The sequence below is a fragment of the Bubalus bubalis genome, chromosome 23 (assembly GCF_019923935.1).
Source record: "Bubalus bubalis isolate 160015118507 breed Murrah chromosome 23, NDDB_SH_1, whole genome shotgun sequence".
In the NCBI taxonomy this organism is placed as follows: Eukaryota; Metazoa; Chordata; class Mammalia; order Artiodactyla; family Bovidae; genus Bubalus; species Bubalus bubalis.
Window position 1 is genome coordinate 37,783,138 of NC_059179.1, and position 27,805 is coordinate 37,810,942.

A 27,805-nucleotide genomic window follows, 5' to 3' on the forward strand; every position below is an offset into this window, starting at 1 on the left:
AAAGAACCCACCAGCAATGTGGGAGACCTGTTTGATCCCTGGGTTGGGAAGATCCCCCAGAGAAGGGAGAGGCTATCCACTCCAGTATTTTGGCTTGGAGAATTCCATGGACTGTATAGTCCATGGGGTTGCAAAGAGTTGGACACCACTGAGCGACTTTCACTTTCACTTTCATCATATTCTAGCCTTAGAACAACAGTTGTGTGAGGTCAGTAAAGCCTGCACTGTTATTACCCCCAACTTACTGATAGGGGGGAAACAGGAAATTTCAAGTCTGAGCACATTAAATTTTCTAGTTCTCCAACTAGCCCTTGAAGGTAAGGATCATAATTCACTAAATTTCTTAACCCTGTTAATTGCAAGTCAATTGCAAATTTCCTTATAAATGGTAAATGCCCAATATTGGTTAAATGAATAAATGATCCCCTGATACTATAAATGTTAAGTGGCCCCATCCTTGTGAGAGCACAGGGCTTCCTAGCCCAATCTGCTTTCAAGATGGCCACCAAGCTGTCCTGAGCCAACTTCGCCACCTGGTGGCTGGTGGGGAAATCGCCTTTTCTTTCTTCCCCACTGGCTTCAGGTTATGCTTTTTCCTTCATCACTACTGGCTCGAATCTACCTCTGACAATCCTTCTTCTAAGCTCACATACTTTCTAAACCTCCTTTCCTTTTCTCTTTAGAATTGTAAGTCTTACCCTCCTCTACTGTCTCCAAATTATTTAAAAGTAAAGGACAACCAGCCAACCCCAATCATGACTGAGAAGTCAAACTATAATACTCTGGTAGCAGTGAAAAGAGAAGACATATATTTTGAAGTAGAAACAGATTTAGGGCCATTCAACCTTCAAAGTGCCCCAGGACCTCTTACAGTCTCTCCATAAGTCTTCATCTAATTCCTTATCCCATTAACTCTGCCTACTTTGAAATGTGTTTTCCCTTGTCAGTTAACATTCACTTCTATTTTTCTGTTTTTTAAAAATCATGACAACCTCTACCCAAATACCTATAAGATGTCAACATAGTGCCTTGAAGATAGCAAGATATGTTTCTGGAAAAAGAAAAGAATTTTGCTTTCTTCCTTTTTTTTTTATGGGGCACACAACCACTATAATTATGTTTATACCAAGTATAAAATTCTATATCTTATGAACAGTTCACTTAGAAGACTTTGGGGGAAGAGAAACTTGGAACTTTGACCATCATTTATAACATCGTTTCTATGAGGTGCAAGCATATTGAGTCCTGCTGCTGCTGCTGCTAAGTCGCTTCAGTCGTGTCCAACTCTGTGTGACCCCATAGACGGCAGCCCACCAGGCTCCTCTGTCCCTGGGATTCTCCAGGCAAGAACACTGGAGTGGGTTGCCATTTCCTTCTCCAATGCATGAAAGTGAAAAGTGAAAGTGAAGTCGCTCAGTTGTGTCCAACTCTTAGTGACCCCATGGACTGCAGCCCACCAGGCTCCTCCGTCCATGGGACTTTCCAGGCAAGAGTACTGGAGGGGGTGCCATCGCCTTCTCCGTATTGAGTCCTAGATAGTGATTAAGAAAGAAACTTTTGGAACATAATCTATTTGAAAGTTAAGACCTTCAATCTCCCTTTCTGACTCCAATGCAGATTCTTATTAGGCTCCAAGGGACACACACACACACACATACACACACACATCCTCACCACCTTACCCCCCTTTAAAAATACCGAAAATCCAAATAAATCCCTCCCACCCCTTCACCTCCATCCCCTGCCTCTATCAGGAAATGCAATGCCTCATTGCAAATATAAAAGAGTAACAGCATCAAAGAGGGGGATTTGGTAGGTGGTGGGCCCAGCTGGATCTTCCGATTGTGTTCCCTTTTTAAGGCCTTTTGGACTTAACTGCTGTCCTGCAGAGGGAAGCAGTGCAGAGGGCTGGTGCACTGGGAGGTGGATAGCCAATCCTATTACCCTCTTCTATTTAGTTCCAGATATTGTATTTGCCTTGTCTTAGCTCAGCATCTCTTGCTTTCTTTTTCTCCTTCCCCATATTCCTAGTTTGGTCTTTTGCTATAGTATTTTTCCAGGACTCTTTCCTTTCTTTTTCTTTATTGAGGCATAAAATTTTACAGTAAAATACACAGGTCTTAAGGTCGGTGAGTTTTGGCAGTTGTATGTGTTACCATGGCCCAAATCAAGATATAGAACATTTCTAGGATCCCAGAAAGTTCCCTTGTTCCCCTTTCAGTGAACCTTCTCCCGGAGGCAACCACTCTTCTGAATTCTATACCCAGTTATGAACTTCATGTAAATATAGTAAACATAGAATCATAGTAAATATAGTAAATATAGAATCATATGGTATATTTCTTTCCTTTCCTTTCCTTACCAGAACACTGGCAATGAACAGGTATAAATATAAACTTCTTTTTTTTTCCAAGATTGTCAGAAGTTAACATCCCAAATGCTGACAGCAGGGACCTCTGGTCACGAGGGGTTTAAGTGATTGTTACTAATATATTCTAATCTAGTATGTGTGTACGGGTTAGTTGCTCAGGTGTGTCTGACTCTTTTCAAGCCCGTGGACTATAGCCTGCCAGGCTCCTCTGTCCATGGAATTCTCCAGGCAAGAATACTGGAGAGGGGCAGCCATTCCCTTCTCCAGAGGATCTTCCTGACCAAGGGACAAAACTGGGTCTCCTGCATTGCAGGCAGATTCTTTACCATCTGAGCCACCAGGGAGCATTAGTCTAGTATACAGATATACATATAATTTTATAATAATGAGAACAAATAAAGCTTTTTCACGGGAGGTGGGGCCATGGCTCTTGGGGACAGTGAAGACTGTCCAGAATGAGTGTGAGGATGGAGCCGTGGCCACCTGAAGGCTGAGAACACACTCCCTGGCTAAGGACTTGCTGGTGGCAGGGGACATGGTACATCATCTCAAAGTCAGAGACACCTTGAGCTGTTTCCTATCTGGAGTCTCAATTATCCTGTTAGATGTGGAATTATTTGCTCAAAGGATTTCTCCAACCTCCAACTCTTCCCCTTAAATCTTAGCAAAGAAAAGCATTGTCCAAGCAAGAGTTAAAAATGCTATTAAAGTCATGAAAAAATACACACATATATGCAACTTTAAACTCCTGATCACACATTTGAGCGATGCAAGTAAAGCAAATGGTAATTGAACAAAATATACAAATAATAATACAGCAAAAATTGTAGATAAAATCTGTACACTATGGTCTCTAACGTTTGAACTCAGATAGCCGCAACTCCTTGTTCTGTTTCCTTGACGGTCCTGCGATACAGATTGGTACGTACATGGAGAAAGAATGTGTGTAAGAGGGGCAGAAATGAAGAAAAAGTTTTGAATCCCAAAATAACATTCGCAGAAATACTTAAAACAAAGAGAAAACAACCTAGCAATTCCACAACAGAATGCAAGGCCTAACTCTGTTGGTTAAATGGTCTCATATGTGGTATCTGTGGAGCTGGGAGGCTTGGAACAAGCCAGCTCAGGCCAGTGCCAGGGTTCTGCGTGAACTGACTGGGCAGTGATCATGTACTGATAGTTCAACCTCATTGAGCCTGTTTCTGCCTCTTTAAACTGTAGTGATAGTGGCCATACCCACCTGAAGGGGCTGGTGGGAGGGATGACTAAAGTGAGGTGTGAACAAACTCCTTATGCACCGTATATACTAGCCATATGCCAACTGCTTATTGTCTCTTCCAGAACTGGAATAAATGCTCTGGAGAGAATGGGGGATCCAGACTCTGGTGGACTCAAGAGCAAAGTGTTCTCTCTTTTCTTACCCTGTGGAACTTCCTCGCTGGGGAAAGGGAGATGTTTTGATAGGAAATGAGATGGTGGGATGGTGGGGGTGGGGTGGGATACTGGAATCAGATAGACGGGCTTGGAATCCAGACCCCTTTGTTTACTAGCTGTGTGTGACGTTAGGTGAATCTCTTAACATTTCAGAGCCCCTATTTTCTTATCTAGAAAGTGAGAAGTATTTTGATGGATTGTTCTGAAAACTGGATGAGATAGGTCCTTGTAATAAGTGCTTAGCCCAGTACCCTTGGCAGGTGCCATGAGTGATAGAAATGGACCGTCTCATGCAAGATGCTTTGGTGGCAAATGCACAATGAAAAAGACCCTTTCTTGTTCCCAGCACACGTGAGCATCTGCTCCTTAAACCAGGACGGGGTTGAGGGGGTGGGGGCTCAGAGCAAGGGGCAGAAACATGGAACTCTTAACACTTCCACAATTAGAACAAAGTTTTCTACCACCCTGGGCAGGGGCAAAACAAATCACCTGGGTGAAGGAAATACTACAGATGGGCCAGATGTGCTGAAGTCCATCTGGGGGAGATCCACATGGTTGGCACTGTGATCCACCCTTCATCTGGAAGCCCCGGAGTCCTGTGCGTGTTCAGACGCCTCCCCAGGCAGCCAGGCTCCGAGACTGTAGCCGTGGGGGGGAGGAGGAGGAGGAGGGGTCAGTTGCTTTATTTTTAGCAACGTGAAGACATTTCCCCACTTCCTGGTCCCCAGCTCATCTTAGCAAATACCCCAGAGTCCAGCCAGGGACCGAGTCGCGAGGGCATAGTCTGTATTCTTCCACGTCGGCAAAAACCTTTTTCCTAAGGCTGGGGACTGGACCAGATCAGAGGAGGACTCCGGGTCTCGCTGAACCCGGGGTTTTGCCTGAAGTGAGAAGCCCATCTCTTGGTCAGATTTTAGCCGAGTTTCATTGCTTTGTTCCACAAGGTGTTCGCCAGGTAGCCATTTGGGAGATCTACTTTCAAGAAATAAACAGCTCGCCACACCCTGCCTCCTGGCGGTCTCTGATTTTTCTTGCCCTTTCTCTAAGTCTTCCTCCCGCCCCCCATTCCCCCTCCCCCTCCACTCCAATTTCTCTTCCCTACTGCCAGGCCTCAGAAGTAGACCCCTCAAGGTTCATCGGGCTGTAAAGTCGGGGCGTTTCTCTTTCCTGATGCTTTAGTCGGCACTAGACGTCAATGATCTTTTTTCCTCCCTCCATAAACTGGATCTCCGGCGTGGGGCTAATAACCTAGGGACATCTGAAATCCCGATTCCGTTTCACCTGGCCCCAGCCCTCCTGCGGGAGCTCCCGACTGCTTGCTTTCTTCGGCTCTTAATAGATATTAGAAGCCGACCACCTGATCTGCAAGCGGTCTAAGCCACAGACAGCTTTTCCAGGCGCGGGGTCGGCGGAGGGCGGCTGCAGGTTGGAGCCGGGCCCCGCGTGCGCGCCCGCGTCGGGCTCCGAGGCCGGAGCAGTCATTCCGGCGTCTGGAGCCCAGAATCCGGGGTGAAAGGCCTCCGCTGCTCTCGCAGACGCCGCAGCCGAGCATATGCTGCACTCTCCAAATTCATTTTTAATTCATGACATCAGTGTAGGGACCACAGGAGCCTCTAAACAGCCTCTCTCAAAACCAAAACAACCGCGCGAGCGGGGAGAGGGGGCGGCCGCCCAGTCCAGAACGTCGGCTCCTCGGTCCCCAGGGACTGGGCATTTGGAAACCACTTTCCAGAGCGAACCTGCTGTCCCTTACGGCAGAGTTCCCTCCCTCCCCCACCCCACTTCGGTCCCTGGAGCCGAAATTGGACTCCAGGGTTATTTGTTATAAAGACATGGCTGGTGTCAAAGTGGTTTCGATTAGGATTTTTAAAAATAACGTTGCATGAAAACGATCAAATATGTACTTGCAGGAAGATTAAAGGCTTCCCTAAATACTTTTACACACATAAAATAAATATATTTATATGCACTTATATATTAAGAACTATCTACACATACAGTATAATATATAATGTATAAAAAGATGTTAAATAACTAATACAGTATTGTAATATTAGAGGTTAAATATATGCCAAGCAGTACATAATATGATGAAATCCATATAATATATATTCTATATTAAACAATATAGAAAACAAATGACCCGTATGTAAAATATATTATATTAGACAGACATATCCTTCTCTGAAATATCCAAAGTGCTGGAGCTGGATGTCCCTGAACCCCAGCTCAGCACAGGGCACCTAAAAGGAAGAAGGGAGGCTCACAGTGTTTCCTGGGTGCTGATGCTGCCATCCCAGCTCCCCACAAGACACCCAAGTGTTTTGTGCTGGATCAGCTCCTTATTGGAGTGATGGAGTTAACAGATTATCTCTCTCTCTCTCTTTTTTTTTTTTGATATATAACATAACCACATTTATTTAAGAATGTATTCCAGTATCAAACGGCAAATTTCAACAATGCAAAATCTATTACATTTGCACCAAACTCATATTCTCTTAGCAAATTTCAAGTATTTAGTACATTTTTAGCAATAGTTACCATGCTTTTAACGGAGGAGGTCAGACTCCAAATGACCGGGAGACACAGATTTCCTAAAGGAAACCTGAGGGCATCCATTCCCAGGACCACTGCAAGCCCTGAATCTGGCCTTCTGTCCCGCGAGTGTAAACGTTAAGTGTTCTTTTCTCGGGCACCTAAGACAACTTTAAGGGCCATTTTCCAACGTAGGCATTTAGAGGCAATTTGGAGATTGAAACGGATCTTTATATGCAAGACTTGAACGTTCTGGAGGCCCTTTAAAGTTGTGGTTAGAAAGGCAGTTAACAAACCCGAGGATGGGCTGCAGGAGACGACTCAAAGCAAAGCAAAATGCAGTTAGAAATTTGATATTAACCGCGCACTCGCCAGTCCTGCAGCTTAACTACCATCGCTGCGTGCTTACTCTTCTGGTACTGGGGGAAATAGGAGAAACTGACAGCGAAGTCACCCTGAAGAATTACCTCGTTTAAACGGGAAAAAATAGCTCAGTGGCTTACTGGCAAACTAAAACAATGTGCGTGGGAATTCTTTTTTCTCCCGAGTTACCCAGCAGTGGAACCTCAAAATCAGTAGTGTGGAAGATGGGGGAGGAGGGTGGTAAATGAGGGCGATTTTCGATGGAAAGGAGCGGCCCACCTCAGAGCGGCCTCCAGACCCCAAGTCCCTCTTCCGAGCCCCGGTTCCGAGTCGGAGGCCCGGGGCGCACGCCACTGGGAGCGCCTGGCGGCGGGGCCATAAGCGGCCCCGGGGCGCGCCGCCGCGCCAAAGCTTTTATTTGCAGCCTCTTGAACTCTCCGCTCTGGTTCTCTTCCCTTCGAGCGCCCTGCCGTGGAGTGTTAGACAAGCCCTGTCGTCTGTGGGCTCTCACCTCAGAGTCAATATTATCTCAGATGGGCACAATAGACTGGAATGAAAAGCTAATATTGAACCAATGAGGTCCCTGCCCACGCCGCCGCGATGCCACCCTTTGTTGCGCAGCCCCAGGCGAGCGGCTGGCGGCCGGGCTAAGTGCGGGGGCGGCTGTGGCCCGGCCACTCAGGGTCCCCCCTCCACCGGGGGTGTGGCCGGGTTGGGGGACACGCGGGACGCAACTGTGCTTCGGGTCGCCGGCAGTGGGGCCCCACTCTCGCCTCTCCTCCACCGCCAGGGGCTTGGCTGGATATCGGGAGAAGCGGGCAGCACCGCGTGCACCCCCCACCCCAGCTCAGACATAGAGGGGATGCAAATAGGGGAGCGGGGCCTGGTGTGCCCAAGATCCGGGTGCCCTCCCCTGAATATAAGTGTGATGGGCAGCCAAGCAGCTTCGGAGCCCTAACCTTCAGAAGGTACCTTCTGGATCGTCTTGGGGAGCGGCCTGGCCGTGTCCGGGCCGCCTGTAATTAAAGATCGCCAGGGCCAAGTCTCCGGGAGGAGGGTCTCCTCAGGAAGGGGGCCATCAGACCCTCACTGTGGGCTTCTTCGGAAGCTCCCAGCTGCCGGCCACTCTTCTGTCCCCTGGCCAGGCCAGCTCCGCTCAGGCTGGGCAGAGCCAGGGAGGCAAAGATCGGTCGCTAGGCCAGGGACTTTCGGGGCGTCTTGCTGGCTGTGAGGAGTCCTCGGGCCGCGCTCCGGGATCTCCGACCCCGGCGCAGGGCCGCTCTGTGGGTATCCGCGGAGGTTTCAGGGCCTCTTTGAAGAGCAACAAGAGGGTGTGGAGCACACGAAGTCTCAGCGGGGTCAGCCCTTGCGCTGACTGGCCACAGTGAGGCCGCCGACCCTGTGATCCTAAACTCGGGGCTTTAGTCCGCAGAAGACTACCCGGGAGGAAGCAAAAGGGTGTGGGGTGAGGCCTAAGGTGGAAACAGTGGCCTGGAGGACAATAGTGGGCAAGTGAGTTCGAAGCAAGTGATGGGGTTACGGGCCTGGACTGGCTTCGCAGCGTGTCCCGTCAGCCTGCCGCGTCTTCACTGCCATTTCTCATTGGCTTGAATGCATTGACGTTGGACCCTGGGGAGCTGGAAGTGGAAGGAACCCGGCCTCAAGGCTCCTTGCAGATGACCTCTCTGAGCCTCAATTTTCTCATCTGGAAAATGGGTATCATGACTCCTTCTATACCAGATGACGAGGTTCACTGAGAACTGGGTGTGCACAAACATGCCTTTAAAAGCTAAAATTCGTTACAGGGAGAGGAATTGCTCTTCTAAGTCTTTCCCAATATCCTCCCAGGGTTTCTTGGAGAGCTGCATTGTCCAAGAGAAAAAGCCTCCAGTTTCTTTCTTACAGCCATGATCTTTCTTAGCCCTAGTCCAGCCCCCAGAGCCCAGAAAACAAGGAAGTACAAAAAGAGGAGACAAGTTCCTGAGGGAGGGCCCAGCGGCCCGCCAGCATTTCAGAAACTGTCCCTAGGTTTGAAAGTGGATTGCCACTGACACCCCAAAGGATGTCCTTAAAGGACTGGGCCCCACTAGTTACAAGGCCCATGAGGGGTGTCAAGAGCACAGTCTGAAACGAAAAGACAGCAGAGAAGGTAGCGTAAGAGTCAGCAGATGAGTTCCCCGCCACCCGTGCTGGTCCTGTGACCCTGTGCTGCAGGTCACCTTATCCGGCTGCAGGCAGCTCCTGCAATAGTCGGTGACCTGGAGGCCCAATGAATCCAAAGCTTTTGGGACTGTTGGAGGGGAGAACAACAACTCTAGACACCCACCAGCGGGGAGAGGGCAGGGGAGAGGGAGCTGTTTCCACCGCTGACCGGGCAGTCGCCTGAGCAAAAGCGTCCAAGTTCCTTAATTCCTGCGTCCGTCAGTCTGCCCCCACGCCAATCCTTGCTTGGGTTTTAGACTTTCATTTGAAGGTAGCCAAGGGAGAGAGAAACCGAAACTTCCGTTGATCTGTTTCTTTGCTTTCAATAGTGAAAAGGGGACAGCCTGTGTGTTAAGAAATTGACCAGTTTCAGCGTAGTGAAGGCGGTAAACTCGAGGGTCAGGTCCTGAACTTTCTGCATCAGTGCGGAGTTCCTGGCTCCTGAAACGCTGGCTCTCAAAAGGGATGGCTCTCCGAGACCCAGACGCTGGCAGCCTCCTCCTAACTGCTGGAGAAAGATAGGGTGTTTCCTGCAGTCGTCTGGGGCTGCAGAAGCCTGAAACTGGGTCCATTCCTCCTGGGAAGGCTCGGTCCCCGCCCCCCCAGTAGACGCCTTGAACAGTTACACACCGGTTTCCAACGAACCCCTCTCGGATTCCACGACTTCATCTCATGGAGGAGCCGACTTGCCCTGGGACAGATAAGGGCTCTCAGAGAAAGGGGCCAGTCACCACGGCCGCCCTATCCGACTGCGTGATCAACCACTACCCCAGTAATAACCATCTGGACCCTTGTCTGGGGCGTTCTCGGCCGGCCGCGAGGGGGCATGAAGTTAGGAGAGCCGTACGCGAGACCCCCACGGGAGAGAACCGCACGGGAAAGCCCTCTCGACTCTACCCCAGGCCGGGCCAGCGCAAGCTAGCATGGGCCCATTCTGAGCCACCGTGGTCCGGCCGCAGGAGAGAGGACCTGACGCATGAAATCGTGGTCTCATTTGCTTGGTATCGCCCCGACAACAGGTGATCGGGGCCTCGCCGTCCTTTTTGGAGCACTACCCGCTCTCTCTTCTTCTTTGCACCCTTCCGAAAGAAGCCCCACTGGGGTGAAGCTGGAATTCAAGCGTGGGTGGTGAACTTTGAAGCGGCGAGCTGATGGAGGGGGGAGAGACGGATTTCCAAGCTGCCCTCTCTTTCTCTGAGCCAACTTGGACGTTCTCTCCCGGCTCAGGCTGCGGTTGCGGGAAGGTCTTGGCAGTGGGGCACACGGGGGCTCAGCCGCCAGCGGGGATGCGACTAGCGCCGGGCCCTCGCCACTAGGCGCCGCTGCGCGCACGCGGATACCCGCCCCAGGCCGCTGCGTCAGCCCAGCTAACGGCCTCGAGGGAGGACAGCAGAAAGGGATTTGCCGTAGTAACAATTTTAAGAAATGTTTTTGGGATATTAATTGTTTTCTTCGTTGTCCCACCGCCGTCCTACGCATTTGGAGAGGCCGGGTGGCTGGGAATCACAGTGGGTTGGAGGAATTCTTAGCCGGGTCCCAAGGATCTCCCCATCCCGGACACCTTTCTCATGCCTTGGTCCCGGGAAGCGGCTTCCCCTCTACTGACATCCGCGCTTCCCGCGCTGCTAGGCGGGCCCACAGTGCAGCCTCATGGTACCGCTGGTACCGCTCATCTGGAGGCTCCTAACTGCCGCGTTTAGCGGAGTGCCGCAAGTACAAAGCCATCGCCTGACATTAACATTTGATAAACGGAAAAAAAAAAAAAAAAAAGACCCCGATGCTGGGGACAATTGAGGGCAAGAGAAGGGGGCGACAGAGGATGAGATGGTTGGATGGCATCACTGACTCAATGGACACTGACTCAATGGACATGAGTTTGAGCAAACTCAGGGATGGTGATGGACAGAGAAGCCTGGAGTGCTGCAGTCCATGGGGTCGCAAAGAGTCGGACAGGACTTAGCGACTGAACAACAACAACTGTGCCAAGCATTAGCTCACTTACTCCTCTCAAACAACTAATAATAATAATCCTATATTTCCTTTTCAGAAAGAAAACCGAGGCTCAAGAAGGTGAAGGTCAAACAGGTAGTGGCCCAGGCAGCACCTGGCGTCCATCCTGGGTTGCAGGAACCTATGCATCCACCCCAGTTGTCAAATAGGCCTGGCAGGAGCCTGGGGAGGGAAAAGCACTGCTGTTTGCTCCTCCAAAGGTAGGGGGTCTGCTGGGAAACTCAGAGCAGATGGTATGGGAGAGAGGACCAGAAATCGCTGCCCTTTGATGTCTCCCTAGCCAAAAATGCAAGCCTCTCTCACCCCCAGCGTCCCCTTAAAGAAGTCCCTGGCCTTTAGGAGAAGGTGGAGGGGAACATGTCAGGAGCATGAGGTGAGCAGTAGCTTATGTTTGTACAACTTTATTGTTCAGTCCTGAAGCCCAGTGAGAAGCCTTGGAGGGGAAGCTTGCTTTGATAACAGCAATATCAAAGACAGGGACTACCTTTATTACAGCTCATTCATTACATGCTAGACACTAAGCACTTTGCTGGGCTTATCCTGAAGATCAGCTAGGTTTATCACTGAGCAATCTCAAGAGCCAAGATGTAACAGGTACTGAGAGGTTAGGTAACTTTGCCTAAGATCATCCAGGTCTGGCTTTGGGAGGGTCGGGGGTGGGGGCAGGTTTACTAAGGTGTAACTTACATACAGTAAAACTCATCCTTTGTTGTGCACAATTCTGAGTTTTTAAAACACACACACAGATGTATAACTGCCTGCCATGATCAGGAGGTAGAGGGGTTCTATCACTCCCTCTACGGCCTTGCAGGCGGCATTGGCTGTGATTTTAACAGATGACAAAATGGAGTCTGGGAGAGGTGGTGGTGTTGCCTAAGATCGCTCAGTTAGTAAGTGACAGATCAATGACTTGAACTTTCATCATGTGCCTGCCAGATCAGCTACCTGCACAGTGCAGCCTGCTAAATCTACTGAGCTCAACCCTCAGCGGCTGGGGGTGTGGAAGGGAAAAACCTCCAAAATCCGCCCCCCCCAACACTCTCTACTGCTCACACCGGTACTTAAGCCAACACCCACCCTTCCAGAAAGGGTGACGAACAAAGAGAGGCCAAATTCTGCAAGGCTGGGGAAGCCGCACGTAAAGAGAACAGCAGCCTCTGGGTCCAGGGAACGGAGTCTAGGGGCAGCTTAGGCTCTGGGTCCAGACAGACTAGGGTGCCCAGCAACTTGATGCGCCTCCACCGCCAGCCTGGTTAATGAGTTACTCTCCTAGTTAATTCCCCTGCACGTCGAGGCTGGCAGTGCCAACTCTTCCAAGCTCCTGGTCCTGGCGCATGAATTAGCATAGATTACTCTCCCCTTCCAGGACTTTCGAGTGAGGCCCCTCACTCACTGGAAACCCGCTTAGTCCTCACGGGGGCCCAGGAAAGGCGTGGGGCCAGCAGGAAACAGTGGCAGAGGAACTGGCTTGTCCTTCTGCCGCCAAGAAGGCCGATAGGAGATTCTCTCAGCCTCACACCTGCCGATAACTAGAGCCCTCTGGGGGTAAAGCCAGACCCCTTCAGGGCAGTTTGCAAGAGGCTGGTGGCCTGTTTCTTGTTGTAGGCTGGGAGAAGCCTGGGCCCTCTGCCCTGGCCAACTGGTCCTACTTTGGGAGGGCGGCTGGGGGTCTGGGCTCCAGACCACTCACTTCGTTAGGACACTTTCTGGACACATTTTGACCAAAGCAGGGGAAAGCGTTTAAGGTGGTACCGGTAACACTTGAGTGCTCAGCCTGAGAGTTTAGGAGAGATGGCTTCACCCCTCCACCCAGACACTGAGTGGAGGCCCTTGGCCTTCAAGATCGTGTCCTGTTATTCCCCTCAGCTAAGATCACTCATATTGACTGTGCTACGAATGGCCGTTCCCTGCCTGCAGACAGAGTGGGGCTTTTAGTACCCTAAGTTTCCATTTGGAGCCTAAGGCCGAGTTTGACAGGTCTGGTCTGCAGGCGAATCTGAACCTGCAGCCCTCCTGGAGATGTTTCTGTGGAGAATGGGGTCCTCTCCCATCAACTTCAGGATCGGGGATCTACAACCCACCTAAACTGGGTGCTTCTTTCTGGGAACAGAGGGCTGACCTTTACTTCTACCCCAGACTGGCTGGCTAGTGCAGCCCAAAAACTTCCAGTTTTCCTTGTGGCTTCAGGCTCTCTGTTGGCCTGGGCACAATGGGGCTTGTGTCCCTACAGCCTAAGTGAAGGAAGGTTTTCTGAACTGGAGATGATATTTTTAGTGGTCTGTAGTTTAGGACCCAGGGAGATAGTATTCAAAATGCACCCTACCCCAAAAGGCTGGATCAAGCTCCCTGTTTCCTTGGGCCTGTAGGAAAGGATGGGGGGATGCCACAAAGCAAGGTGGAGAGAAACTGCTAAGAGTGAAACCCCAGCCAAGAGCCTTGCCCATAGCTGGCATCAGAGAGCTGAAGTCTGAGGCAGGGGCAGGCTTCTTGGGACATGAACACAAAGCTGAGGCCCAAGACTGTCTCGTGTGTGAATGTGTATGTATATGCCCTGGGAAGGTTGGGAGGAGGCAGCACCATGATCTCTACTGGGTCCTCCCTAAGGCCAGGTGCCCGGACAACCCCAGAAAACACACTCCTAACCCCTCTCTCGCCTAGAGTGTTTTCCAAAAGGGTTTTTTGGACCCTCCTCTCACTGCACCCCCAATACAGACTATGCCTGGAATAAAGAGAAATTGACATGAACATAAATACACAGTAGATGAATCCACAGAGGATCAGGGGTGACCCCAGGGCAGGGAACGGATAGCTGGCAACACAGGGGAACATGTTCCCAGACCTGGGGACTTATGACTGATGAATCTAGGGGCGGTGCAGCCTGACTTACAGGACTTCCCTCTTTTCCCCCTCCCAATCGACATTTTTTCAGTCTCACGGCAACCTCATCACCAAACACAGGCATGTCTTCGTCCTTAAGCAAAATGACATGGGCGGCCAAGTAAGAGATTTAAAGGATGCCAGTTTTTTTTAAATCATTAATTGTAAACGTGCAAAATACCTGCTGGTACTTCACTTTAGAAGAATGTAATTGGCAAAAAGAAAAAAAAGAGAGAAAAAAAGAGGCGGCTGATGAATAGATAATAGATCTTTAACCACCAATAAACAGAGAGCAGCGCCAGCAGCCTGGGGGATGTGATCATAATTATGCTGCTGCGTGAGCCAATGGGGACGAGGGAACTCGGCCCTAAAATCATCCCAAAACCGAAGGCAAGCTCGAAAATGCGGACACGGCCTGGGACTGGAGAAACGATCTGCACTCCCTAATTGTAAGCCCGGGGTTTGCACAGCAACCCGCCCCTGGGACGACAGATGGCAGAATAATAATAGAAATAGTGACAATAAATAATAATAATGACAACAACACTGACACAAATAATAACGACAACCTAATGGTAATAGTAACAGCACATCAGCCTCTCCCTTGACCTTGGACCCCTAGTCCCAGATATTGCAGAAGGACCTGTTTGGGGGAAGGAGATGAGCCCCTTCCCGGAAAGGAAAATCGAGACCCTGTGGGGAAGTTGGAAGCGCCCACCGTCCCGGCAGGGTCATCCACTCCGGTCTCAACTTGGAAAAGAACGAGCCGCGTCAAGGATGGACAGATCAGCGACCCTGAGACCTCGAGGCTACGCGCGGTTGGACGACCCAGCACCCCTTCACGCCAGGCTCCCTCCTCACCTAGGAAATCGCCGGGAGTATCGCTGACCGAACAGCTCCGTTAACCCTTGCCGGGAACCCACCCCTGCCCGCTTACCCTCGAGGGCTCCCGGGGCGATTCCAGCTCCCCAGACGCGGGGCTGCGGAGGGCAGCAGCGCGGAAGCGCTGGGCGCGGGGAATCTGTAGTGTCCGCGCGTCCGTCTGTACCCCCAAGCCCGGGCTCGGCAGGCTGGGGAATCCAGGGGGCCACAGAGGAGGCGGCGCCGACCGAGGGCTCTGCAGAGACCGGGGTGCCCCGGAGGGAATGATGGTGGTGGAGAGGAGGCGGTGGCCGAGGGGGAGGAGGTGGGGAAAGAGGAGGAGGGAGAACTGGAGGAGGAGAAGGAGGAAGAGGAGGAGGAGGAGAAAAAGCGAAGGAAGAGGAGGAGGCGAAAGAGGAGGAGGAGAAGCCGCTGCGGCGCCGCGGGAGCGAGTGAGCTGGGGGCGCGGGGCGAAGGCGCCGAGAGGCCGGGCGGCCCGGCGGGCGCAGGAGGCACGGCCGCGGCAACGGCGGCGACTCCGTTCCACTCTCGGCCCGGATCCAGGCCTCCGGGTTCCCAGGCGCTCGCCTCCCTCTGACGCACTTTAAAGAGTCTCCCCCCTTCCACCTCAGGGCGAGTAATAGCGACCAATCATCAAGCCATTTACCAGGCTTCGGAGGAAGCTGTTTATGTGATCCCCGCACTAATTAGGCTCATGAACTAACAAATCGTTTGCACAACTTGTGAAGAAGCGAACACTTCCATGGATTGTCCTTGGACTTAGGGCGCCCTGCCCGCCTTTTGCAGAGGAGAGAAAACTTTTTTTTGCCTCCCCCGAGAAACTACCCCCCCCACTCCGCCTCTAACTTCGACCCCCCCCACCACGCCATCTCGCCAAAAAAAAAAAAAAAAAAAAAAAAATTACCCCAATCCACGCCTGCAAATTCTTCTGGAAGGATTTCTCCCCCTCTCTCCAGGTTGGGCGCGTTTGGTGCAAGATTCTCGGGATCCTCGGCGTTGCCTCTCCCTTCCCCTCCCCCCTCCTTTCCTTTTTCCTTTCCTTTCCTTTCTTTCTCCCTTTCCTCCCCCCACCCCCACCCCCACCCAACAAGTCCCCAATTCTCGTCCGTTCTCGCCGCGGGCAGCGGGCAGCGGGCGGCGGAGGCAGCGCGCCGCGGTCGCCGGGAGCCGGGAGCCCCGGGCGCCCGCTCCTTGGCGCAGCATGTTCCAGCCGGCGCCCAAGCGCTGCTTCACCATCGAGTCGCTGGTGGCCAAGGACAGTCCCCTGCCCGCCTCGCGCTCCGAGGATCCCATCCGTCCCGCGGCGCTCAGCTACGCCAACTCCAGCCCCATAAACCCGTTCCTCAACGGCTTCCACTCGGCCGCCGCCGCCGCCGCCGCCGGCAGGGGCGTCTACTCCAACCCGGACTTGGTGTTCGCCGAGGCGGTCTCGCACCCGCCCAACCCGGCCGTGCCAGTGCACCCGGTGCCGCCGCCGCACGCCTTGGCCGCCCACCCCCTGCCCTCCTCGCACTCGCCACACCCCCTCTTCGCCTCGCAGCAGCGGGACCCGTCCACCTTCTACCCCTGGCTCATCCATCGCTATCGATATCTGGGCCACCGCTTCCAAGGTACGTGCCACGTCGCGGGGCCGCGGAGCGCTGCATCCTACGCTGCCCTCGGCCTGCTCCGGGTGGGCGCCCGGCGAGGCCTGGATGGAGGTTTTTCCGACTCGACCGCCCGCTCGCTGCGTCTGGAAACTGGGCGGCGAGGAGTCGGGCTTGGTGTTGGTCCCCAGTCTCCGAGCTGCGGCCGGTTTGGGGGCTGGCCTGCTGCCGCTTGACCCTTTAAGGAGGGACGCAGAGGAGTTGCCTCCGAATGCTCTCAAGGCGGGCTGTCTTAGCCTGCTCCGAGTGCTGGCCACCGAGGAATCCATGGCCCGCGGGGTGCCCAGGCTCTCCGTCTCCTGGGCTATGCTCTCGCCGTCCTGGCTCCGAGGGGCGCAGGCAAGGGCCAGCCCCAGGTTCGCCTTCCACTACGTGTTCGCCACCCACTCCGCGCCCCTGCCTCCTAGACCCGCGACGTCTCGGTCTCTGACCCTCTTCCGGCAGTGAAGAGACCCTTACGCCCCCGGAGCAAAGTCTGGGGGGGTTGTTTTATCCTGCTTATTTCGGAGGCTGGGGAGGGGCGGGAACCCGCGCGGGTAGGAACCTCTCCGAGGCTCGGCACTCTAGCGGTGACCTGTTCAATTCCGGCGCCGAGCCGCCACGGCGGGAAGGCAGGTTCGGACTGATTTTTGTTTTTGTTTTTCTTTTAAAAGAAATGAGCCGGGTCGGAAGATGGGCTAGAGGAAGTCTGTTTGGGTGTTTTCCTTTCTTGCTGTTTTTTGGGATTTGTTTGTTTGTTTTTCTCTGGGTGGAGGGTAGGAGGAAAGTTAAAACTCCGGTAAAGGGGACAAGTAATTAGTTTGGCGATCCGAGCGGGGAAAAGACCTACCTCCGGAGGCAGCCGATCAATACTCGGCGGCTTGTCCATTTGTTAACCCTTTGCATTCCTGCCAGCGCCTAAAGTCGGGTAGACTCCCCCTTCCTTAATTTCAAAAACCAAACCAAACAAAAACAACGTTTTACCCTTATTCCCAGACCGAATTTGCCTCCATCCCCCCCTGAACTGTCGGTTTGTTTTTCTTTGGGTTTTTCGTGAATCGATTTCCCACCCCAATGAGTGGACCTGAAACTGGCTCTGCTTGCAAAGTTTAGGGCTCCCTTTCCTCATTCTCCAGCAGCCACGGTCTTGGTCCTCACACCCGACTCGGAGTAGCTGGGATCTTCGGGGGCCGCGAACAGTCCTAAAAGGTGCCCGCAGCTCCGTACCCCGCCGGGTTACGATGCCTTCGCTCGCGTCTCCTAGTTCTCCGGAGCAGGGCAGCGGGGAAGCCGGGACCTCGGGGAGGCAGCGGCAGCAGAAACCCTGCGCACCCTCCGGAGAGATTTCTGTGAAGCCCGGGCTGCAACGACACGCCCGGCCTCTGCGCTTTTCCGGAGGAGAAAGACTTTTAAAATACGTACCCGAGAAAACTTTAGATAGCGGCTCATCACCTCTCCGCCCCTCATCCCCGGGGGCAAACTTTTCTCTGAGATGAGAAAAAAAGAAAGCCGTTTCTTTGGGTTCAGGGCGCCAACCCCCGGATCCGGCCTTGCTGCCCCCTCCTCGATCCCCGGGTGCCCGGCGCGGAGGTGGTGAGGCCCGCGGCGCCCGGGGGTCTGCAAAGCCCGCCTAGGACAACTGCTGGGTGGCAGCCGCTCAGGTCCGGGCCCAGCAGACAGGGCCAGGCGGCTGGACCGGCGTTCCCTTCGCGCGTCTGCAAGGGCCCGGCCCTCCCTGGGCCAAGCCGCACAGGGTACGTCCGCGAAGGCCCTGAGCTCGCTGCCAGGTCAGCCCGGCTCCGGAGAAGCGCGCGGCCCGGGTTAGGACGGGCACCTCTAACAGGACTTCTGCTGTGTTCCCCGCAGGGAACGACGCAAGCCCGGAGAGCTTCCTTTTGCACAACGCCCTGGCCCGAAAGCCGAAGCGGATCCGCACCGCCTTTTCCCCGTCCCAGCTTCTGAGGCTGGAACACGCCTTCGAGAAGAACCACTACGTGGTGGGCGCCGAAAGGAAGCAGTTGGCGCACAGCCTCAGCCTCACGGAAACTCAGGTGAGCGGGCCCCGGCGCGGCCACCGCATCCCCGATCCCCGGACAGAGGGCCTTCCGCCAATAGGCCGGGAGTTACTCCCACGCCCTGGGCTCAAGATGTGTAAGTTTTGAGGGGCTCTTGGCTTCCTTGGGCTCCAGCACCGGACTGTAGGAGCCGACCCGCTGGAGGTTCCGAGGAGTGGGGGGGGTGGGGGGGGGAACCGGCTGAGTTGCTGTTTCTGTAGGGCCGGGCTGGACTCGCAGCTCCTGGGTGAGACACCTCTGCACTTTTGATGAGACTTGCGGTGCGAGTCTGGGGGTAGGCTGGGGCCAGGAAGAGGTGTAGGAGCGTTTGGGGCTCAAGGCTGGGAAGAGAGGGCTGGGAGTGGGTTAAGAGCGAGGTCCCTGCTGCCAGAGGCTCACGGCTCACACGGACAGCTCCCAGTTACTCCCCTTGAGGGGACAGGAGAGTCAAGCCATCGAGCCAGGCATCCTAGGTGCGTCCCTAAATCGGAGAAACTGAGCCAGGAGGCTGCGGAGAGGGGCTGCCTCAGGGGGCAGACCCTTGCTGCGCAACAGGGTCCCCCGGCGGGCCAGGCTCCGGCCTGCTCCGGGGTTGGGGAGGTGGTTTTGGGCTACAGTAGGCGCAACTGTATGCGGAGCCGCAGGGCGGGGTCAAAGTTCCCGGCAAACAGTAACATTTTCGGGCAGATTAAGTTGTAACACTTTTCCTGGGAGGCGCAAAGAGGTCGAGGCTTTTGTTTTAAAACGTTCCCCAAGACAAAACCGAAGAGGGCCTCGCGGGTTGGTGCGGGGCCCGGCACAAGGCGCGGCCCGGCTGATTTCTCCTGGATAGCCGAGGCGGCGGTGGTCTTTGTCCGCCTCGCTGCCCACGCTGCCTGGAGTCTTTGTGTGCGTGTCAAGCCCCGAGCGCACCGACGCGCGCCTTGGGCGAGCGCCGGGGAGAAATGAATCGTCCTCCCCCTCAATTAGCAAACTCAAAGCAAATTAAACTCAGCCTTGTTCCAGCTCAGCTTTTTCATGGGAACACTTTGGGGGACTGGGGGCATTCGGGGAGAGCAAGCCGGGACCTGGGCCTGCCGACTCAAAGAAGAAAGCCCAGCGGACTTCAGGGGCCTGGGGGTACTGCCAGCAGAGCGGGGACAGACCCGGGGCCGTGGAAGGTGCAGTCAACACCATTTTCCTCACCTGTCCCTCGCTGCTGAGAAGCTTGGGCAGTGCCATTGTCTGGTCTGGTCAGTGTATAGGGACCCATCACCAATCTTCCCCAGGGACTGGTGCAACCCAGTCCCACATCAGTGCTCCCCAGACTACTAGCTGCCCTCTGGGGAGGCCAGGCCGCCAGCCCCGCCCTGGTGGGAAGTGATGCGATGGGGTGGGAGTTTGGCCCTGGCCTGCCCTGGAGCTGGTCAAGAAGAGGACAGAGGGGGCTCTTCCCTTATCTTTCTCAGTTTTCCTTTTACTTCCCCTCTATCCCAGGGTCTTGCGGAAGCTTTCACTTTTGAGCCTCTTTTCCGAGCTGAAAAGATTCAGCTGGGTTAGTCCCCAGGGCTCTGTACCCCCACCGTCCCCCCTGGTTTTCCCCCTAAACCCCCACCCCCGACTGTCTCCCACAACCGCTCCTGCTCACCTGCAAGAGTCCTGGGCACAGAGGAGGAAGCGCAGGCAAATCCTGACTGCCTACCCCAGGGCCCAGGCCTTGCAGAGGAGGCACTATATTTAGACAGTGGCTGCGGAAACCGGCAGAAAATAGAAAGCACGTTGGGCCCAGCAGCGGGAATGAACTCTTTGCGGCACTGGTTAGGTAGAGGGAGTCAGGGACCTTTTAATTTTCCTTTACTTATTATTTTATAGGGGCTTCCCAATGTTTGGCAGGCTTTTGCACTCAAGGGGGATGTGGGTGTCCTGAGCTGGCTGAAGCTAAAAGGGGCACCGAGCACGCGGAGCTGGCGGGGCCAGGGGAAAGGTTTCACCAGGAGGGCTCAGAAGGGCCGGGATCAGGCTTCCCCGGGCCGGCAACAGGAGCTCTGTTCCCCAAGGGAAGGCTGTAGCGGAGTGTGGGTGCCGGTTAACAGGATGCGCAGCCCGGGACACTGGACTTTTGTAGTCTCAGCCCAGGGTCTGGCCAGGCAATAGAGGAGGAGGTAGGAGGGCGCTGTGCAGGAATACTAACGCGCCCTCTCTGCCTCTCCTGCAGGTAAAAGTATGGTTTCAGAACCGCAGGACGAAGTTCAAAAGGCAGAAGCTGGAGGAAGAAGGCTCAGATTCGCAACAAAAGAAAAAAGGGACGCACCATATTAACCGGTGGAGGATCGCCACAAAGCAGGCGAGTCCCGAGGAAATAGATGTGACCTCAGACGATTAAAAACACAGACAGAACCCCACCGAAACGGACATCACAGAGCAAAACAGAGACAGGGAGAGGAGGGGAAGACGAAAAAAAAAAAAAAAAAAGAAAACAAAAAACCCTACAAAACAAAAACTACCGCACACACACATTCACGGAGAAGGGGACAGGGAGTCAGAGAGAGGAGCCGCTGCGCGACGTAGACGGGCGGCAGAACGCAGGGTCCTGATCCGAGGCCGCGCCTCGATGGCAGAAGACGGGAGGCTCCTTGATGAACACGCTACCCTTGTCTAAAGAGGCAGCTGAGTGAGGGAGAGAGAGAGAGAGAGAGAGAGAGAGAGAGAGAGAGAGAGGTCCTAAGGTGGCAAAGCCGAAGGCGCTCTGACAAGGGGAGCTGTCAGTCAAACGCCAAACCAGCGAGACAAGATGATTGGCAGGTATTCCGTTTATCGCAGTCCGATTTTTTTTTTAAATGATGATGATAATGGTGATGATAAAAGAAAAAAAAAACCCCAACCAGGCACAGGACTTTTAAATTTTGCCCTTCGAAGTGTTTTTTTCCCCCCCAATCTTTAAAAATAATTAGTAATAATCGAGATTCCATATCCAGCCCCATCCCACACCTGTTCAAAAACTTGAATTGCATGTAGCAGTTGTTGGGCGAATGGTGTCTAAAGACAGAAAATGAATTGTAATTTTCTTTTCCTTTTAAAGGCAGGTTCTGTGTGTTTTTTATTTTGATTTTTTTTTTCAAGAAACGTGCAGTCTGTAAACACTTTTTGATACCTTCTGATGTCAAAGTGATGGTGAAAGCTAAATGAGGTAGGCTCAGCAATAGTGGTCCTCTTTCAGAGAAACGGGGAACAGGATGGGGGGCTGGGGGTGGAGGGGGAGGGTGCCCATAAGAGGAGTCAGAACTTGTTCTGGGAAAAGAAACAACAACAAAAAATCTAAATTCTATTTCTTGGACATTCCCTTTCCTAACATGCCGAGGCTTAAAACCACGAAGTAAACTTCTCCTTTTAGTCATTGAAGATATTGGCCGAGTTCAACCATTTGCCGTAAAGGCCATTCCAAACTTTAAATCTATATACTGCAAAAACTGAAGGACTGTAGTTAGCGGGGATGATGTTAAGTGTGGCCAAGGACACTGCGGCAAGTTTTCAAGCACTGAGTTTCTATTTCAAGATCATAGACTTACTAAAGAGAGTGACAAATGCTTCCTTAATGTCTTCTATACCAGAATGTAAATATTTTTGTGTTTTGTGTTAATTTGTTAGAATTCTAACACACTATATACTTCCAAGAAGTATGTCAATGTCAATATTTTGTCAATAAAGATTTATCAATATGCCCTCAGAGTAGTCGTCTTGGGAAATTGAAGTGATTTTTTTTTTAAAGCATCTTTTTAATTTGAGTGTGGTCCTTCCCCAACTAGGCTCAAGAAGCACAGGCTCACCACCCACAAAAGGGCCAGACTGATGGATTCTTGGGCATTTTAAAGAGAGAAGAGGGTGGAAAAGGGAGAGGATTAGGAAAACTTAAGTCCTTCAGAAAAGAGATGGAAGAAAAGTTTTCCATCCAGACCTTTGCCCATTGCACGGCCTAAAGAAGGAGTTTAATTTGAATTTCAGGTTAAACATGCTTACTACTCTTAACCTCTAGTTATTAAAAAAAAAAATACTAGACATGTATCTATGCACTGAAGAATATTCCCCTAGGATTAGGGAAAACACTTAGCAGAATCAGAATCCTAGGATTTTAAAAATGTGTTTCTGACCTCAACCCCCTGAAATATGTCTCTTCTCCCTCTCTTTTTCTTCCTCCTTCCCTTCCTTCCTTCTCTCCTCCCTCCCTCTCTTCTTTACTTCCTCTCTCCAGCCCCAATCTGCTAAAGGTGATGAGATGAGCCCAAGGGCTTCAGCAGCCTTATAAGGCAAGCATTCTGAGAAACCTTAAACTCTCAATTTTAACAGTAAAGAAAAAGTTGTAACCAGTCTTGGAGGAAACTTAGCTCCCCCCACCTCCTTCCCCCTTCTGGGGGTACGAGGTTGTTTTTGCATGCTTCATTTGCTTCTTATCCTGATAGGCTGCATTAATCAGTTTTATTTCCATTGATAGAGAAACCTCGTCTGTTCTGTTCGAGCTACAAAGCGTCCTGCGAGCTTTTGTGAAAGTGCAAATCAGTTTAAGCAATTATCATACCAGGAATATGAAGGGGAAAGAGGAGGCCTTGCCCAGTGGTCTCCTTTAATCTCTTAATCCACAGATCCAGGGGGGCTGCCTGGACATAATTTAGGACAATCTCCCCACCCTTTACACTGTGATAAGGCCAAGTTACAATGCAGGGCAAAAATACAAGCTTTGTTAACATCCTGCCTTGAAAAGTTAAGATTAGACATTCTGTGCACGTGTGGGGACTATAGGGCACTATGGAAATTTTTCTTTCTTTTTTTTCCCCTCCCTTCCTCTCTTCTAAAGTAGATTTCATTCTTGGTCTCTCTCTCTCTTTTTTCCCCTTTTATCTCTGCCTTTCTCACCCGCTTTCTCCCTTTCTGTTTCTCTGGAGAACTCTGGCTGTTTGTAGGGGCATTTCCACACAGACTCCCTGGAAAGGTGTGGGTGGACTGGCGGAGACTCCGCTCTGAGGATGCTGGGCCAGAAGGGGTTGATTCAGAAGAGGGGTGTGCTTCAGGAGAGGGGGACAGGTGCTGCCCTGTGTATCCTGGGGACTCAGTTGGGGATTCCAGCCACTTGGACAGTGGGACTCTGGCCAATAGCTGTCCTCTGTGCTTCGCAGTCCCTGCTGCAGCACCTCCGCACCTCTTTCTTTTAAACAAGTTACCTTTCCCTTCGACCCACTTCCTCAAGCCCAGAACGCCTCAAATACGGAGCACAGACCTGTTAAAATTCAGACTAGCCTTTCCTGAAGAAAATTTCCCATCTTGACAAAAGGCTTATTTGTGCAAGAAGCATATACTTTTTTTTTATAAGTACCAGAAAAGGGGGAGTGTGATGAAGATTTATTATTTTTTTTTTTTTTGGTAAATGTCCTATGTAGTGTAACAGCAATAAAATCATCAGAGAATACTATTAGCTTTGAAAAAAAAAAAAAAACCTAAAAGCTTTATTACAAACCAAGCTTTGAAAATAGGGGGGATTAGGCGGCTGAAAGGGTCCCACAATGGTAAGAAGAAAAGGTTTCATGCTAATGAGGTTAATGCCCTTTGTATCTCGGGCCTCCACATCTTCATTACGCGCTATCTCCGGCTGCACGGAGCGGCTCAGAGAGCCGCAATCCACTCCAACGCCCCCCTTCCCGGCCCAAAGAAGGATTTGATAGCAGCTCTGTTCAAACTAGATAATTATATCTTTTCAAGTCGGAATTAAGATAAAGAAAGTGAAGCAGAGGCGGCTCGCCTTGATCCACTGCAAACAAATTTGGCGCACTTTCGAGTCCTTCCCCCGCCTCAAAAAGGCTGGACAGTCAGCTTATTAGCCGCTCGTTTGCTTTATTAATTCATCTATTTAAAGTGGCAGGATTAGAGGGTCTAATGTGGACGCGGGCTGCCGTGGCGCCGAGGAATATAAATATTTGCGAGATGCCATCCCACGATGACTATCTGGGCGCGGGGCGCGGGGCAGGGTGCGGGGCGCGTGTGCTGTGCGGCTGCGTCCCCGTCGCAGTGCGCGCGTGCTGGGCTGGAGCCCCTTGGGGAGGGGAGCGTGGGAGCTGTGTGCTGCAGGTCTGTGTCCTCCCTCGTGGTTCATGGGTACCAGGCCTAGATAACCCTGGCAGGGCTCAGTGGGCATCCAGGGTCAGGTTCGGCTTTTCTCCCTACACCTGGAGCTGCACGCATGTTGCCTTGAGTCCTGCCTGTTATCCCGGAAGGGAATGTAGGTTACACGTCTGATCGATGACCTGCTCTCTTGTCAATTGTGTGCGTTCACCTGAGCTGAGTGGGTTTAGGGAGCCGAGAGGCATGGGTTCTCCGTTAATATTTCCCCAAGAGTCAAACGGAATGTACAAGGCAAGGGTGCCCAACCTCATTCTCCTTCCTGCGAGGTACAGAGGAGCTCGGCGCGCGTTTCTCATTTGGGGTCCAATTCCTCAGGGCGGCAAAGGGCCTGGTAGGCGCAAGCAGAGGTTTGGGGCGGGAGGGCGGTGGTTGCGTTCAAGGCATCAAAAACTCATGAGATAAAAGCCTGGGACCTCCGGACCGTTACCCCCTTCTGCCTCTTGTTTTGCGTGTCCGGTACCCCCGGCTCGCTCCAGCTCTGTTTCTGGCAGCCAAGCGCAGCCGGAGCGGGAGCTTTGGCGGCGGCCCGGAACCTGCCGGGCCACTTTTGTGCTAGGGGCGGATTGTGGCAGGCAGAGAGCCGCGCCAACCGGGCCAGGCAGAAAGGGGGCTCGGGCCTGCGCGCGGCCTTGGAAACCTCGGCTCCTCCCCGTCCCCGCCTTGAGTCGCAGGAAACAAAGTCTCGGACGCGCAGGCCCATTGGGGCGGGGGTGGGGAGGAACTCTGGCGGGTCGGAGGCCTGGCCCGGGGCACCGCGCCGCCGTTGGGGGGATCTGGGCTGGGCTCCCTGCTTGTGGGCAGTTGCAAGTCGGAATAAGGGTGGGGACGTGAGGTAGGGCGGGAGGCTGCGCTTGTGACTTTGTAGAGGTTGAGTGTACGAGTTAGGTCTGTAAAACAGTTGTGCTTGTGTGTCTGAGCCAGGAGTGAAGTCAGGGTGTGTAGGTGCTAATTGTGCTAACTGCGTGAGTTAGAGGCCGGAGAGGCCAGTGTTGCGTGTGTAGATTTGAGTGTGTCAAGGTGGCCAGCTTTCCTTGGGAGTCCAGATTGTATGGAGTTCGGACAGGAACGTGCAGCTGCGCGGCTGTAACTGGCGTGCTTACAGAGGTGTAGAAACACAGTTTTTCGTGGATTCGTGTGCCAGCGTCGAGTGGCCGTGAGCCCCGCGATAGCTGTGGATCTCGGAGGATGGGAATGACCTCGGTGTGTGTGGCGCGCGGGAACATTTCTCCGTGTTTGGGTGGCGTCCCGGGTGATGGAGGCACTTGTGTGTTGCGGGATCTAGACATGCGTGTCTAGTGAGAAGGCTCGGGTTTGGTTATTGTGTCAGCAGCGTACCACTCGCCCCGAAGTTTGGCAAACAGCTGGGGGTTTTTGGTAACAGAGCATTTTTCCAGGCAGGCCTTTCTTATTCCGGCAATCAGCGTTTGGTTTACGTGGGTGCCGCCTCCGGGCAGCGGCAGGCCGGGCGGGAGAGGGGCCTGCCGCGTTCGGCGGGCGGCGGTGCTCCAAGGCCGAGTTGCGGGGCCGCGGGCGCGCCAGGTCCGCAGCTCCACTCCCACGCCGGCCGCTCGGCCGCCGCCTTCACGTCCCCCAACCCATCCCTCGGCGAGCGGGAAGTGGGAGTTTTGAGAACCCGCTGACCCCAACCGTGACCCCACTCGGGGAGGTGGCTTCTCCCGGCGCGACCCAGGACTCCGGGAAACCCGAGGCTGTGCCACGCTTGAAAGCGAAAGGTCCATTCATCAGCAGAGCCCCGGCGTCTAATTGGCCTTTTGTTCGTTAGTGCCTGTTGCCCCGCAGGGGGTTGGGGGAACTTGGGAGGGCCTCGCCGGGACTGCAAGTAGGGGTGCCTGGCGCTCCGGGCTGGGGTCCGCGTAGGGCAAAGGCGCGTCGCACTCCTCGGAGGGGGCGCCAGAGCGCGCCAAAGATCACGCCCACGTGCGAGGATGCTCGGCTGGAGGCAGGGTCTCCGAGAGCCCCCGCGGGATCCTCCGAGCTGCTGGAGACCCACGGACTCGTCTCTGCTCCCATCTCCACCTGTATGCAGCCTTAGTCTCCACGTCTTTTCTCCGCGCCTTCGGGTTTTCAGACCTGCCTTCCTGCCTTTCCTAAGTTCCCAGCGCAGGCACTGGCTTTGGGACTGAGTTGGGCTCACGCCCAGCCGTTCTTCCTGCTTCTTTCGCCCTGCTCTAGCCGCCTACCATCGAGAGGCTCTGGGTCCCCCTTCTAGGCACCAAGCTGGCACTATCGTCCCGCCTGCACCCAGTTTCACTGGGGTGAAGGGATTGAGAGAATATGTTTTTGCCCGCCAAGGAGGTGGGAATTGACCAACTGTTAGGCGATCAGATAGCGGAGGAAGATCGGGTCTCCACCACTGCAAATTCTACCTGGCTCTAAGTCAAGCCTGACCTTCCCTCTCCCTGTCTCCCACCCAGTGGACCAATCAAGCCTCCCTGGTCCCCCCCTCTAACCCACATCTACTGCACACCGCCATAGAGTCCTACAGAGAACGCAGGGGCAAGGTCTCCTCTACCACCATAAGCCCAGAGACCCAGACGCACCTGATGCGCCAGGGAGGTGCCTGGAATGAGGATGGGGTCGCGTTTGGAAAATGATCCAGGGCCCCCAACCCACGCCTTTCCTCTTTCCCGGGCGAGGACCTGCTTTGCCCGGCAGTGGTCTGGCTGCCCGGCTCCTGGTCTCAGCCCGGCCCCAGGCCGCCCCTGCCCCCAGCTAGCTCTAGGTCCTATATATAGCGCGGGTCTCCACAGCCCTCGGCTGGACCCTGACGTCAGGAAGAACTTGATCTTGCCTGCTTCGCTCCTGCTTCTGAAACTGATCCTTGAAATGAGAGAACAGACTCTACACAATTCCCATGGCCTTGACATAAGGTACAGCGATAAATATACACCACTAATGAGCAATTACCATATAATCACCTTCCAATTAGCTCGCATAATGATGAATTAAACATTCTAGCAGGCGGGATTAGGTTTCTTACTTTGTATATTATTTACGAAGGCTATAGCTTCTGCAAAGAACCAAATATCAAATTAGATGGGGAATTTTCACTTGGGGGTAATTATGCATTCAGGCCAGCGGTTGTATTCTGGTCACTTGTCAAATGAGGCCTCCTGCAAGGTACTGACCAGTTCGTTTGGGCGTTTGTTTCCTCCGTTTCCTCTTGTTCTCTTTAGGCTGCAATTGCCTTTCCTTTTCCTTTAACCTCCCTGGCCAGAGGGTGGGAGGCTAGTTGGGTGGGGGAAGTGTCGCTTGGGACGGGGAGGCGGGGTTAGGGGAGGGAGGTC

The 27,805-nt window shown here is 53.2% G+C and overlaps 2 protein-coding genes across 3 annotated transcripts in view; one reads left to right on the forward strand and one right to left on the reverse strand.

Moving 5' to 3' along the window:
* LOC112581570 overlaps window positions 1-15,877 on the reverse strand; it is a 34,499-nt gene extending 18,622 nt beyond the window's left edge. Inside the window, exons 1-2 of the mRNA XM_025274055.2 lie at window positions 15,758-15,877; window positions 14,730-15,245 (exon numbers count right to left, since the gene is read on the reverse strand). Coding sequence (XP_025129840.1) covers window positions 14,730-15,245; window positions 15,758-15,877 — 636 coding nt within the window. The remainder of the gene's footprint in view (window positions 1-14,729; window positions 15,246-15,757) is intronic.
* On the forward strand, window positions 15,239-22,056 carry EMX2 (empty spiracles homeobox 2). Of its 2 annotated transcripts, XM_006071696.4 has the most exons (3): window positions 15,239-16,284; window positions 18,166-18,350; window positions 20,548-22,056. In XM_006071696.4, the coding sequence occupies exons 1-3, from the start codon at window positions 15,876-15,878 to the stop codon at window positions 20,713-20,715; spliced, it is 762 nt and encodes a 253-aa protein (XP_006071758.1). In that variant the 5' UTR covers window positions 15,239-15,875; the 3' UTR covers window positions 20,716-22,056. The 2 variants fall into 2 exon arrangements, with proteins under 2 accessions (XP_006071758.1, XP_006071759.1); XM_006071697.4 differs by lacking the exon at window positions 18,166-18,350 and having other exon boundaries at window positions 20,548-20,651.
* The last annotated feature ends 5,749 nt before the right edge of the window (window positions 22,057-27,805 follow it).